Source organism: Annulohypoxylon truncatum, assembly GCF_022578515.1.
Source record: "Annulohypoxylon truncatum strain CBS 140777 unplaced genomic scaffold F4807scaffold_17, whole genome shotgun sequence".
In the NCBI taxonomy this organism is placed as follows: Eukaryota; Fungi; Ascomycota; class Sordariomycetes; order Xylariales; family Hypoxylaceae; genus Annulohypoxylon; species Annulohypoxylon truncatum.
Genome location: NW_025953803.1, coordinates 459,903 through 472,596, shown reverse-complemented (window position 1 = coordinate 472,596; position 12,694 = coordinate 459,903). Strand labels below are relative to the sequence as shown.

Sequence of the window (12,694 nt, the reverse complement as noted above, 5' to 3'; positions counted from 1 at the left end):
ATGAGCCACATATTGCATAAAAAGAAATATTACATAATGAAAATATGAATGGGCTAATGGTGTGGGAAAAAGAAAAATTGAAGCATGCTAGCACCTCTCCGTTTCGATCGGAGGACCTCCGGGTTATGAGCCCGGCGCGCTTCCGCTGCGCCAAGGTGCTGTTTCCTCATGCTGAAGTTGATAGATCACCGCTAAGAAAGCCCTATATTCCACTGGGGGATTTGCCGAGCTTTCACCGATTTTGCCAAGCGCTAATCGATAACGTATTATCATAAAGATTCACAATCACTCAACCTAACTACCTCTTTTCCCATCACCACTTATGCATGTTAAAATGTGTTCAGAAGCTATTATCACCAAATCCTAGAGTTAAGGATATTATTCTGTGAATATCAGGCAGGCAATTCTAATTCACCCATGTGATAATATATTTCAAGATATCCCAGTGAGAAATACCTTGATTAAATATCTTAAGACATCTACGCGTTTATCCAAGTTGCTATTACACCAACCATATCCCATCTTCAATGTTATGGAATTTTACAGGCCTAGCAAAGATCAATCATATTCATAGCACAAACTCAAACTCTCTTATATTCAATGCAAAAGATCTAATCCCCCAAATCGACAAACAAGCAACACCCATCAAACCCTCTCCCAACCCCTCAAGCCTTCTCCGTAGTAACACCCTTCAAGCTATCCCGATCCCTCTCATCCCAAATCGCCCTCTCAAGCGAAGGATACACCACATCCGCCGCATCATCCATCAACCCATCCACATCAGCCAGCTTCCACCCAGCCCTCGCAAACCTCGCCCTGACCCTTTCCGTCATCCCCACGACGCGGACCTGCACCCCGAAGCCGAGCTGCCGGCGTATATCGTCCTTGAGCTCCGCCAGCGCCGTGATGCCCGTCGCGTCGACGAACGGCACCATGCCAAAATCCCAGACCACGACCGCGAGCGGCATCTGCCTCATGACGATGTTCCGCTGCACCCTCAGGCGTTCGAGCCGCCGCTCCGCGGCTACGCTCCACAGGCGCTCGGCGTCCGCGCTGTAGTGCGGGTTCTGCACGGACGGGTACGCGAGCTGGATCGCTTCGAGGGTCGCGACCTTGTTCCGGTTCGCGTTCGGGAAGAAGAGCGAGTCGGCGAAGCGGACGATGACCGTGTCCTCGGGTATGCTTGGGCCGCCGACGTTCTCGGTTATCTGCTGCGTGAGGGTCGTGGTCGTGACGGTAGGGAAGAGTTGGAGGGGCGGGAAATCTGGTTGCTCGTTGTTGCTGTTTGAGTTTGAGTTTGAGCTAGGATTGATGGTAGTGTTGAGGTGGATCGACGGTGTGGCGAACGCGGACCGCAGGAGCGTCCAGGCTACGCTCCAACCTGCCGCAGCACCGATGCCGATTTCGGCCGACACGAAGATGGTGACCCAGAAGGATACCATGCAGGCAATGAAGTCGGCGAGGGATATGCGCCAGTATCGCCAGATTAGGGAGAGTGGGCCGAAGAGGTGGATGACAGCCATGATCTAGCACGAAAAGGAGTCGTTAACCATCCGCCTACATACCCATCAAAGCGTTAATAAAGCGAGAGTCAAGACTTACAATGATGGCAGCGAGGGTGGATTTAGGAAGCCAGTATAGGGCTGGTGAGAACACGTATAGCGTCAGGATGATGAAGCCCGCAGTCACGACACCGTTTAGAGGGCTCTTGACATGACACTCCGAGTTAACAGCTGTCCGAGATATAGCTCCGCCGACAGGCATCGCGCCGAAGAACGAGTTGACGATGTTGGTGACGCCGAGGTAGTTGAATTCTTGAGTCTGGTCGATGGTGTAGTGGTTCCTGCGAGCGAAGGCCTTGCCGACTGCTTGGTGCTCAAGCGTACACGCGACCAGTGGTGCAATAGATCGACCAACAACCTTGGAGAGCAATACAGCACCTGGGGCCTTGGGATGCTGTATTCCATGGGTATCAACTTCGCTAACACCCCAGAGATACTCGTCTCGGTCCTTGTTGACGAGGTAGGATATCAAAGTAAAAATCACCACCGCGATGATCGCCCTACTGCTCGCCATGTACTTAATGGCAAAATGCTTGTGGCCCCATTTCTTGCCTATCTTCTCGAGTATCAGAAGGATAACTACCGTCCCGAATCCGATTCCGCAGGTTGGGCCGTCCCATTGTGGGAGCCGCTTGAGGGCATCGCCGAGTTGATTGAAGGCACCGTCCGGGCCGCCGTTGAGTCCGACAAGCGAGGCCACCTGACCCATCCCGATGACAAAGGCTGTAGCCGATATGAATCCTGTAAGGACGGGGATTGAGACGTAATCGAGGAGAAACCCAAGTCCAAGTAAGCCTATGAGGAGGGACCAAATTCCCACCATCATGGCGACGGCTGATGAGATGTCTACAGGTGAGTACTCGTTTTTCAGGTCGCTAATTATTTCTGCTGTTAGCAAGCCGAGGATTGACGTTGGTCCCGTTGATAAGTCTGTCTCATAGTAAGTATAATTTCATTTTGTTATATAATTCTCGTTTCGTGGTCATCGTACCCTTCGATGTCCCCATAAAGACCATCACGGCGGCAGGAACCCAACAAGAGTACAACCCATTCTCTATCGGGATTGTCGCAATCTTAGCATATGCTAAACCCTGAGGAATGAGCAAGACTCCGATCGTAAGGCCGGCCATAAAATCCTGAAGCAACCATGACGGCGAGTATCGTGGAATCCACTGTATAATGGGGAGCTTGTCGAGGAGGTACTGTCTAGCGGCAGACGGAAGTTTAGGTGGTGCAGTGCGGGCGAATTTCGTCACCCTGTTAAGGGTAACGTCCGTCCTAAACTCCTTTTTAACAGCAGCGACGTGCTTCTCCATGGTCAGATGTCTGATAAGGATGAGAGACTAAGATCGAGGTGCTAGTCTTCTACTTGATGAGGCTAACCTCGATATAGTCGTTCATATAGACTCTAGATTAAGTCTAAAGAACCAGTTCTCAAAGCTCCTGGTCCCCACGTTCTAAAGGGTTGCTTCCGTAAACAGAAGGTTTCATAACACTTGATCATTGGAGCAACAGCGTCTTCAACTCGGACAACCTATCGCTTCCAAGAAATCATACCCTCCATCGGCATATTCTCGCCACTCTGTCGGCATCAAATAGAGACTCTCTTTAACTGTTAACCTCGATTACGTTTATGTTCGCATTCAGGTGAAGGAACACAACTTGAAATCACACCGAGCACAACACGCGGACACCAAGGATCCAGCCAAGGCATCGGCGAGCTGAATGGACTTTCTATTCTCCTTTCTACGTAACCACCCATATCGGTGGTCCACGAACGAACCTGCAGCCACGAATTAGGCGCCCTTCCGTGGGTAAATGCAACGATATCCAACTATGGTGGCCGATCATGTCTTGAAGTAACACTGCCGTCTGGGCTGATATTAGGACGCGGGGTAGTCAACGTTGGAGCACGTAAGCAAAGGGGATGTCTTCAAAAATAGAAGCAGCGAAGTCCAAGGGCCAATCAGTATCTAGAAGCATGGTTGATCTAACGGCTAGCATCGCTATCACACATCTGCGCTGTGATTATAACAAACACGCACGGTCATTGTTTCATGAGGGATATTCTTGTGGATTTGGTATCTTCTCTGGACGGATTCTCGAGGGTGGGATAAGTGGGATAATTTAGTAGTGTTGAATGCATTAAGGGGCAATTCCCGTACCTGCCGTAGGTATTCATACTATGGGATGTAGATCGGTGGATTGCTTCTCCTATTCACGCCTTAAATGTCATTGACAATTGGATTGGATCTCCCGCTAGATGAAGATCGTTGGCAATCCCTCAAACGCGTCAAACATTTACGGTCAATAAGATTCAATTTTACAACGATAACATGCATTTCTCTGTCAATTTTATAATGAAGTCAAAAAATCTAAGCCTACAGTCTTGGCAGCGTATAGATTTTCGAAACATTCCGAATTTTCGGATCTTAGCTAAACCTAGGTGAGGAATTGTCGTACATAAATGCGATCATATGTACAGCTCAGCATTGTCGTGCTACAAGCCCATGTGGCAATGCGTCCAAGGAAAATTGAGACATGCTGCTCTAGAAGCTGCCGTATATCCAGGATATATTTCTACCGCCGGAATGTTTTTGCGTACATGATGCGGCCAAGGTCTTAGAATTCGCCACAGGTTCGTAAACTTTCCCCTCTAGGACAGTTTGCAAGCATGACAGAAAGCTTGACACGTACCAAGATTTGCGTGTAACGGTCACATTGCATGAACAAGATCTGCTACATACAGCTTTTGCTGCTTGCTTCCATTGCCAGGTGCTATGGTTAGCCGGGTTGTATCTGTTCTATCACAGTATCAATTTACTCTATCTGTCAGTCTGTCTATCTGATTTCTTCTCGTACTTGCGAGTTATCTGAAGTGTAAAAATAGAACAAAATTGTGATGGTTGAACATTGACGATCCTGGTCCAAGGTTATGAGCGGCATGAAAGATGATAGGCCAGCAAGAACCGATTGCGACATAGCTACCCCTACCTACATAGTATCCATCCACCCCTACTAAGACACACGGACGCTTTCTTAAATGGTCGGGATACCATACTGCCAGACTACCTATATACCAATCGGTGGGATGCCGGTGATATGGGAAGTTCAACGTGATTGATCCATTCGTACTAGTAGGGTTGTGCTCCAATGCGGAATTCGTAAGCATTTCCGGGGATTTGCCCTAACCTAACTCGATGCTACCCTCGTGGGGTTCATGAGTAACTAGCAAAGAGATGGAACGGACAGTTCAAGTAGAATGTGCTTATACCAGCCTAGATTAGGACAGCCTTGCGATTGGATATTCTTCGTTTTATTGTGTAGGTAGCATGAGATTTAACCAATTTAGTGTCAGGGATATCTAGGTTCTAAAAAGGAGACAGGGCACGGGTGGTAAACTACCTGGAACCTGTTTGTTAAGGAGAATGAAGAGGGCAATTCAAGTTGGAAACAAGGAGTTTTTTTTCTCCTATATCGTGCTACAAAATTAAGAAATGGGTTCAGGTGCCCAGGTAGTCACAAACATGAGTACTAGCCAGCTCCTGAAATAGTAATAGCGCTTCCATTATTTTATTTTGATTTAAGAGACGGAGGAACTCTAGCATTAAGCTCAGCCTATTCTTCGGTTGATGATAGCTTCTTCACATGCAGTCCTAGAATAAGCTGTGCCAGGGAATTCAAATTCGTCATACCTATCTTGAAAAATGCCTTCAATATGGAGTTATGAACCCCCTGTCGACCCGTTTCTCCACATCAAGCAAGTACAGCCCCTGAATGTCTACGCACACTTCCGCGGCCTAGACTCTTGATCCGTGCATTAGTGGCACATTCAGATATCCTCTAATCCGGGGAAATAGCTACAGGCAGCCGTGAACTGGGATTATTTCGGTGATATACAAGATTCCACACTAGGTTAATCCAACGTTGCAGGAGGCACTTACGGAGTTATGAAGTCAGTATGAGGAAGGAGAAGCCCAGAATGACCAAGACTCTAGGTTCTTAGCATGAGCTGAGGTTGTTATGATATTTGAAGCACGATGCCGTGAGCAATCCGAGCTTCAAACAGGCAGAAGCCGATCCACCGAGCAAACAATCCCAGGTAAGCAGCTGGCTCAACTTGAAACCAAAGATTGTTTGGAATTGCATGCAAATGGCTTATCAGGATATCTCAAGGTCTAGAAGTTGTCGCCGACCACTTCTCGCTATGTGACCTTCTCTGTACAGGGTCAATGTTGATTCCACGTTTGAGGTTTTGTCTATTCTTGATTCATGTCTAGCATCTACTTGAAAGTAGGGACATGAACATTACAACACCCAGGTACCTAATAATATGACGACTCACGGTGGACAGGACGGACAAGAATAAAACTCGCTAAATTGGCAGGTCGCGCTATTTTAAACCAGAATAATTCGAATGATACACAAAGCTGCTAGATTTTCATAAAGCAAGCCAGAAAAATAGGTACACGTTGACTAAGACTAATCGTGAGAATTAGAACCCCGATATTTACAACTCACGTTGCTCGGACTCTCCGTCGTCAAAATCGGGAAGGGTGACTTCATCTCTTTGTGCGCTTTGAACCTTGTTCCAAAATATTTCACCGTTCTTCGGGTCGTCTTTGAAAAGATGGTCGACAACCATCCTCTTCGGCGTTTCGCCCAGCCACTGGAACAGAGAAAAGTCTCTAAACTCGTCGGCGCGGAAGACTTCTAGCATCTCGATCGGCTCGTCTCCGATGTTCTCGACGAAATGACCCATATTTCTCGGTATGATACCTACGTCGCCGGGAACATAGTCGAAGGTTCGAGCGGTGCCTTCAGAAGCGAATATTGTAATTCGAGCTCGGCCCCTGATGATAAAATTCCATTCATCGGCATTCGGATGCCAGTGCATTTCACGTAAAGCGCCAGGCTGGATGATCAGGTGTGCTGCTGCCACAGTTTTCGAGACGGGGAAGTTCTTGGAATCCGTAATGCGAACTTCGCCTCCGCTAGTTAAAAGAGGCTTTTGGTCAAGCATCTTATGGACGAAATTTGTCTTCGACTTCTTAACCCCTTTTCCTGTCGGTTTCTCCTCGTCGATCTCACCGGGCTGAGTGCCTTGGAAAATATATTTCTCCCCTTCGGGAAGGTGGGCGAAAACTTCAGGTGCTAGGTTGAAGTTCTTTGAGATAACCGACTTGGGAGTGTGAGCTTTGGAAAGTTAGCGCCGATGGGGTCATGCTGTCAGATACTCCACTGCTTACCTAGCCAGTCAGATAGGATAAAAGTAGATTCTTCGGAAAAGTTTCCATCATCGAAGATTAGAAGAAATTCGGTCCCGTTATCGCCTAGACCTTGAAGAGAATGAGGGACGCCCGAAGGGAAGTACCAGAGGTCACCTCTCTTGAGGTCGTCTATGAAGTTCCCGCCCTCATAGTCAATGGCCGTTACACGAACTTGGCCATCAAGGACAAACGCCCATTCTGCTTCCTTGTGCCAATGTAGCTCACGGATAACCCCCTTATCGAGTCTCATGTTCACAGCAGCCAGCTCGACACTGGTGCCTAGCTCTCGGACGGTGGTTTGTCGAGTCCAGCCTCCTTCCTACGCACAAGTTAGTCTACACAGAGTGACCCAGTCTGGTTACAGTGTTCCCTACCTCGATGCGCACGTGAGAATCAGCGAAGCTCCATCTCATATTATTAAGATTTCCATGATCCGTACTAGGTGGTCGAACCAAATCTGGGTTCTGACGAGATCGATCGCGGTTCCAGGGACCAAGAACTGAGGTACCTAAGCCATTTCGATAGGGAAGAGGGTCTAACCCCTCGCCGATGGAATCGACAGCTTTGTCATAGGGATCTCTGAAGCCTGGTTTATAAGGCGATTCTGACTTTCCATTGTATTTAGGCGGTAGGTCAATGCCAGCCAGAAGATATTGTCGCGGGCTGTCTTCGACGGGAATTGCAAGACCTCGGTTGCTCAGCGCAAGTCCCGCGACTAATAGCTGCCACACAGAAACGTCACGGCAGTTACAGGGCTGCATTTTCGGGAATAAGATGGGTTGATGAACTAAGAAATGATTGGAGTTGAACCTCAATATGAGACAGGATAGTGACAAGAGTAGAGGAACACATAAAAAGAAAAGTTGTGTGTCGTATAAAAGATTTCTCAGAACTCAATGGGATGGATGTCGTCACAACTCACAATTAAGCAAATCAATGGCCGGCCTCGTCCGATAGCTACCCCGAAGCTTCAAAGCTTCAGATCCAATTGAACTAATCACCGTCCATTGTAACGAGTTCAACACCGAGTAAATGCCGAACAGCTGTCCGAACCTGCTTCAAAACATTCCAGCTCAGGAACCCCCCTGTGTAAGCGCCGGATGAGAGGTGCCGTCCAGGTTAAGAATGCTACTTCCGGGGCAGCTGCCGGGGCAAGCTCCAGGGCGTTGGGCGTTGCGACTGCCCCGAAATCACTGAATATTGTACCTAAGTACCTAGGTAGATAGCTTCAAGGTTATTGCCAAGGCCATATACCTTCCGGGTGATGGATAACAAAAGGGACTAGGCGGTTTTCAGTTTTCAATTGTCATCCAATACACCAACTCGCCGCCGTTCTCAACCTTTTAGATCTCGGCGATTTTTTTACGACGCGGGCGCGCCATCCTGCAGCTGCATGGGTGAAACCATACCTTCAGCTTCAGGTACATACCTGGATGTAGCACCTCCACCCTCCCAGCTCTTCATTGGTCCTGCCTATCTGGGGTTTCTGGACCGAAGCGCTCGTTGATCACAGTTGAGCACCGAATCAACGAATAATAAGAGACTTCAAGACCGTTGGAGGTTGTCTAAACTTTTAAACAAAGTCCCGATTCAAGCTCCGGAATTAGGTGCTCTGCCTAATTGGGATAGCTAGCGTCATCGACATTTGGCGCGTGGGTCCGCGCTGGAAAGACGGCAGCTTACATGGTTAACTCGGCAGCAAACGCCTCGAATATTTTACTCATTTCGCCCGACCTCGCTCTACTTATTCCCAATTTACTCTGCTAAATCTTTTCAATTATTTGTATTATAGGTTAGTGGGTTTGCGGAATTCGCAGCGCTCTGGGGCTGTTCTGAGTCATACCCGATGGCTTCTTCCAATGGGTACGGCGCCCTGCCTAATAACTCCCGGCCGAGCGCAAATGGCGACGAGCAGCAACCTTTACTGAGCGGCAGCGACAATCAGATGTCTAAGACGATGAGATGGCGGAAGACTATGACAGCGGACGTGCGCCGTGACTGGGCTGATTTGGTCCTACTCGCCTGCTACATCATCACCGGTCTCCTGGACAGCGCATCAATATCAACTTGGGGGTCTTTCGTGTCGATGCAGACAGGTATGTGGCGCCTTAACATTAAAATATAAAAAAGCAAGAAATTACGAGTCGCATCAAGCTCAACCTATCAACCTAAGTTGACTAATCCTCGCCAATAGGCAACACCGTGTATTTCGGCCTTGGGATCAGCGCGCCTCACGAATCAACGCGATGGATCAAGTCCGGAACGTCTCTAGGTTGCTTCTGTATCGGATCAGTATTCTTCTCCGCCCTGCACCGGATGCCCTCGCCGTCCCCTAAACGGCGCTGGATCTTGTGTGCCTCATTCACACTACAGATGCTATTCATTGCCGCCGCTGCCGCCATCCTAACTTTCGGCCCGCGGACCCCCGACGGCGTCGACCCTAAGGAGTCTATCGATTGGCCGGTGCTGGCACCCATCGCGCTGGTCGCTTTCCAGAGCTGCGGCCAGGCGGTCGCGAGTAGGGCGCTGAAGTATAATGCCTTAACAAGTGTTGTGCTCACGAGTATTTACTGCGACCTGTTCTCTGATGCGGAGCTGCTCGCGCCGCGGAATCCCGAGCGAAACCGGAGAGTTGGGGCACCGACGCTACTACTCATCGGCGCGGTCCTGGGCGGAGTGCTAGCAAGGAGTAGTCTTGGTGCCGCGGGTGTACTGTGGATCGCCGCCGCGATGAAACTACTCGTTGTTATCTCGTGGCTGGTTTGGCCAGCCGAGAAGGAATAGGTGTAAATATCCTACCTGCGTTTGCGGACCTGTTTAGATCTAGTCGTGTTCAACAGCCGATTCCAATTCCCGGGCTTTGGTGGCAAAAAGAGAAAAAACATGAAACAACAGTATCAGAATTGGTGCAACGTCGTCTCCGAATGGCTGGACCACATGTAGCCGCAATTCGCCGTTGCATTACGTTGATAGGGTATATATGTAGGTAATCCCTAAGGGTACCTAGGTACCATTGAGAACCTCCCGGAATATGAAAAAGTGCCGAATTGAGCATGGCCTTGAGCGATCATCATAGCTTTCGAAACGTTGATAACGCGGGCGGCGAAGATGTTATTTACGGGCAGCATTGTCTCCCACCCTATCCTCCTGACCAAGGACCCTCCCCGATCGTTGCTTAATCTCAATTTTGCCAACAATACCAGTGCCGCGGAAAAACACCACAACGGTGGTCGCGCAACAGATCGCAAGTGCGAAATTGAACCACATACCTGCTCTTAACCCAGCTAGTGATGCTGGTTCCCAAGGCATTATCTTACCCGACTCCTCTACGGGTACACCCCTGTCCCTCGCCATCACCGCTGTCTGGATTGCTGTCGTAATCGCCAACCCGATCGCTCTTCCAATTTGCCCCATTGCGTTGACGAGGGCGCCACCTATCGCCTGATCTTCCTGAGGTAAAGTCTTGGAAGTAAAGAGGGTTAGGCACGGCCAACCAGTATCAGTACCAAGCACCGAAAGGATAAATGCCGGTAACGCATACGCGAAGTAAGACGTGTGTGGAGGAATTGGCACAGAGAATAAGAGGCAAGACACCGATACACTCAGATTGCCAAATAAAAGCAAAATCCAAGTAGGCGTTCGTGAGATGAGATGACTCACGACGAATGCAGTGATCGCCCCACAGACACCTGTGGGTATAAATCGAAGGGTTGTCTGCAGCGCGCCGAGTGCCTGATAATCCTGGAAAAGGAATGTAGCGGAAACAACCATATCGTTGAAAGCGCCGAAAATCATAGCCATAATAGCCATGGCAGCGCTGAAGCGGGGGTCTTTAAAGAGGGAGACCTTCATAAGCGGCCTGCTTGTCGTATGCTTCTCCTGATACCATTGCCAAACGACGAAGATGGCGAGAAGCAACATAGAAATGACGATCAGCAGATAGATCCAAACCGTACCCCATCCTACAACGTTACCCTCCGTCAAGGCAAACAATAGTGCTAATATGGAGGCAGTAATAAGGGCACCACCAGTCCAATCGACGGATTTCGGCGACGAGATGCTGTCTAGCCTATTCGTTGAATCTGGCGGCGGTGGCGGAATGAAGAATAGTGCAGCAAAAGTGATAACAATCGCAATTCCACCAGTGGCCCCGAACACCCACTTCCAGTTAGCAAAAGAAGCAATGAAACCGCTAATTATATTTCCAAATGCGGAACCAAGAGGCGCGCCAGCAGCTATTCACGGTACGCGTCAATAATAGGTGACAAGTTTCAAATGAGGACGCGATCGCATACCGTATGTGCTGAAAGCGTAGTTCTTGGCTTTGCCCGGCGGGAATGTAACGCCTAGGATCCCAATTGCTGTGGGTACATTGGCGGCAGCACCCTAAAAGACCATAAGTATGTAGGTATGTAAGATCGTACGAATTTGTTCTGTATGCTCACAAGCCCTTGTAGACCACGAAATACATTGAATCCTATTTCGTTACGGATGAATGGATTGGCAATATTAGTCGCTGCCATGAAGGCACTTCCCAATATGAAAATGTTTCGTTTTCCATAAATATCTGCTATGCGACCCCATAGAAGGAGGAAGCAACCAAAGGTAAGGGAGTAAGAAGAGACTACCCATTGCTGCCTACTGTTAGGAATACCGATCTCCTGACCAATCGTTGGCAGGATAATCACAACAGATTGAATTGATAGGGTCTAAGTAGAATCAGCGAGAGCACGTCGGAGACTGACGATGGTACTGCACCCAGTACCTACATTCAAGAAACTGGCGCCAGTGACCGTGGCGACAAGAGCAATACATCTCGCTTTAGAAAACGGCAACGTTGGTTTCGCCGCATCGTCGTCATCTTCCGGCTCAATCGCTACGGCCTGACTCCTCAGTCGGTTCTCTGCCGCAACAATATCAAATTGCTCTTGTCTTTTTTCTTCGGCGTTCTCGGTATCCGACACAGGATGTTGGTCAATCTCTGGTTGCCCTGTCATTTTCACGACGATAATGACGATGGCAGCGCAACAATCCGGTACATATTCCGAGGGTGAAATCAACAGTACCGTCCCCGGACCGGGCCATGGGTGACACGCCCATACATATAGGCCTGTAGATTTCCGCCATCGCGATGGAGCAAGTCGCAATAGGATCTTTAGGACTGCGTTTCCCGGGGGTAATTGACCAACAAATTCGCGGAAAACTTTACCAAAAGAAGCGACATGAACGGTGAAGCTCCCCACTTCTCAACCAATCAGCGTCAATTCCGTCTGAATGATTCGTCCGGTCTCATAGAAAGGCAATCCCGGCCTCCCCCCGGAAACCGGTATCGGTTCTAGATTCCCCATGAGCTTATCTCAAATCGCGGGGTGCCAAGAGCATGCCTAACCAGGCAACAAACGACGACTGTGCGATTTTCAACCGGTGGACAGAAGCGAAAACGAAGTTGAGTGTTACGTAAGTAGGTGTTTGAACATAGAGAAGTTTTTGGTGAAGTATTTTCTATTTACCTAGGTACTAGGTAGTTTAGGACGTAGATATTGTTGTATAATATGATATATGATGTAAATGCCTAGTGTGAATAGAAATCTTTCAAACCTTACCTGCTTTCCTAAGAATGGAATCATGGAGTAGCTCCTAATAATGAGGAAGTAGCAAGCCTCAAATATTCCTTTTAGGAAGGGAAAGAATAAAATTCTTCATATTTATTCTTTATAACGGCGTTTTATTGGTCGATCTCGTTGTTTTCGCCGTTGTCGTTACCACTAGGAACGTGCACCTAAGCCGGTAGTAAAACACCCGAGGTGTAAAAACACTCCTAAGTGTTGCACCTCGCACTTGCCTGGCCGTCAGAATAACGAT

At 48.7% G+C, this 12,694-nt stretch overlaps 4 protein-coding genes and 1 non-coding gene across 5 annotated transcripts; 1 reads left to right on the top strand and 4 right to left on the bottom strand.

The window, feature by feature from the left end:
• Positions 1 to 88: 88 nt before the first annotated feature.
• Positions 89 to 160, bottom strand: F4807DRAFT_t81. The gene has a single exon. It is a non-coding gene; the product is annotated as a tRNA-Met (tRNA).
• A 153-nt stretch (positions 161 to 313) lies between these two features.
• F4807DRAFT_467691 (sulfate transporter 4.1) lies at positions 314 to 2,878 on the bottom strand (the record flags this gene model as incomplete). Its single annotated transcript, XM_048002522.1, has 3 exons — positions 314 to 1,526; positions 1,603 to 2,492; positions 2,554 to 2,878. 3 exons carry the CDS (start codon positions 2,876 to 2,878, stop codon positions 666 to 668), a joined length of 2,076 nt encoding a protein of 691 aa, XP_047854020.1. The 3' UTR covers positions 314 to 665.
• Positions 2,879 to 6,072: 3,194 nt separating this feature from the next.
• On the bottom strand, positions 6,073 to 7,593 carry F4807DRAFT_451829 (Bicupin, oxalate decarboxylase/oxidase; the record flags this gene model as incomplete). The annotated part of the gene is made up of 3 exons (XM_048000268.1): positions 6,073 to 6,758; positions 6,812 to 7,151; positions 7,207 to 7,593. The coding sequence occupies 3 exons, from the start codon at positions 7,591 to 7,593 to the stop codon at positions 6,073 to 6,075; spliced, it is 1,413 nt and encodes a 470-aa protein (XP_047854019.1).
• Positions 7,594 to 7,930: 337 nt separating this feature from the next.
• Positions 7,931 to 9,780, top strand: F4807DRAFT_95411 (uncharacterized protein). Its single transcript, XM_048003701.1, has 2 exons — positions 7,931 to 8,928; positions 9,027 to 9,780. Exons 1-2 carry the CDS (start codon positions 8,679 to 8,681, stop codon positions 9,614 to 9,616), a joined length of 840 nt encoding a protein of 279 aa, XP_047854018.1. The 5' UTR covers positions 7,931 to 8,678; the 3' UTR covers positions 9,617 to 9,780.
• Positions 9,781 to 9,859: 79 nt separating this feature from the next.
• On the bottom strand, positions 9,860 to 11,941 carry F4807DRAFT_95370 (drug resistance protein). Its single transcript, XM_048003700.1, has 4 exons — positions 11,602 to 11,941; positions 11,278 to 11,541; positions 11,128 to 11,218; positions 9,860 to 11,067 (listed from the first exon to the last, which is right to left on the bottom strand). Exons 1-4 carry the CDS (start codon positions 11,827 to 11,829, stop codon positions 9,944 to 9,946), a joined length of 1,707 nt encoding a protein of 568 aa, XP_047854017.1. The 5' UTR covers positions 11,830 to 11,941; the 3' UTR covers positions 9,860 to 9,943.
• Between the last annotated feature and the right edge of the window lie 753 nt (positions 11,942 to 12,694).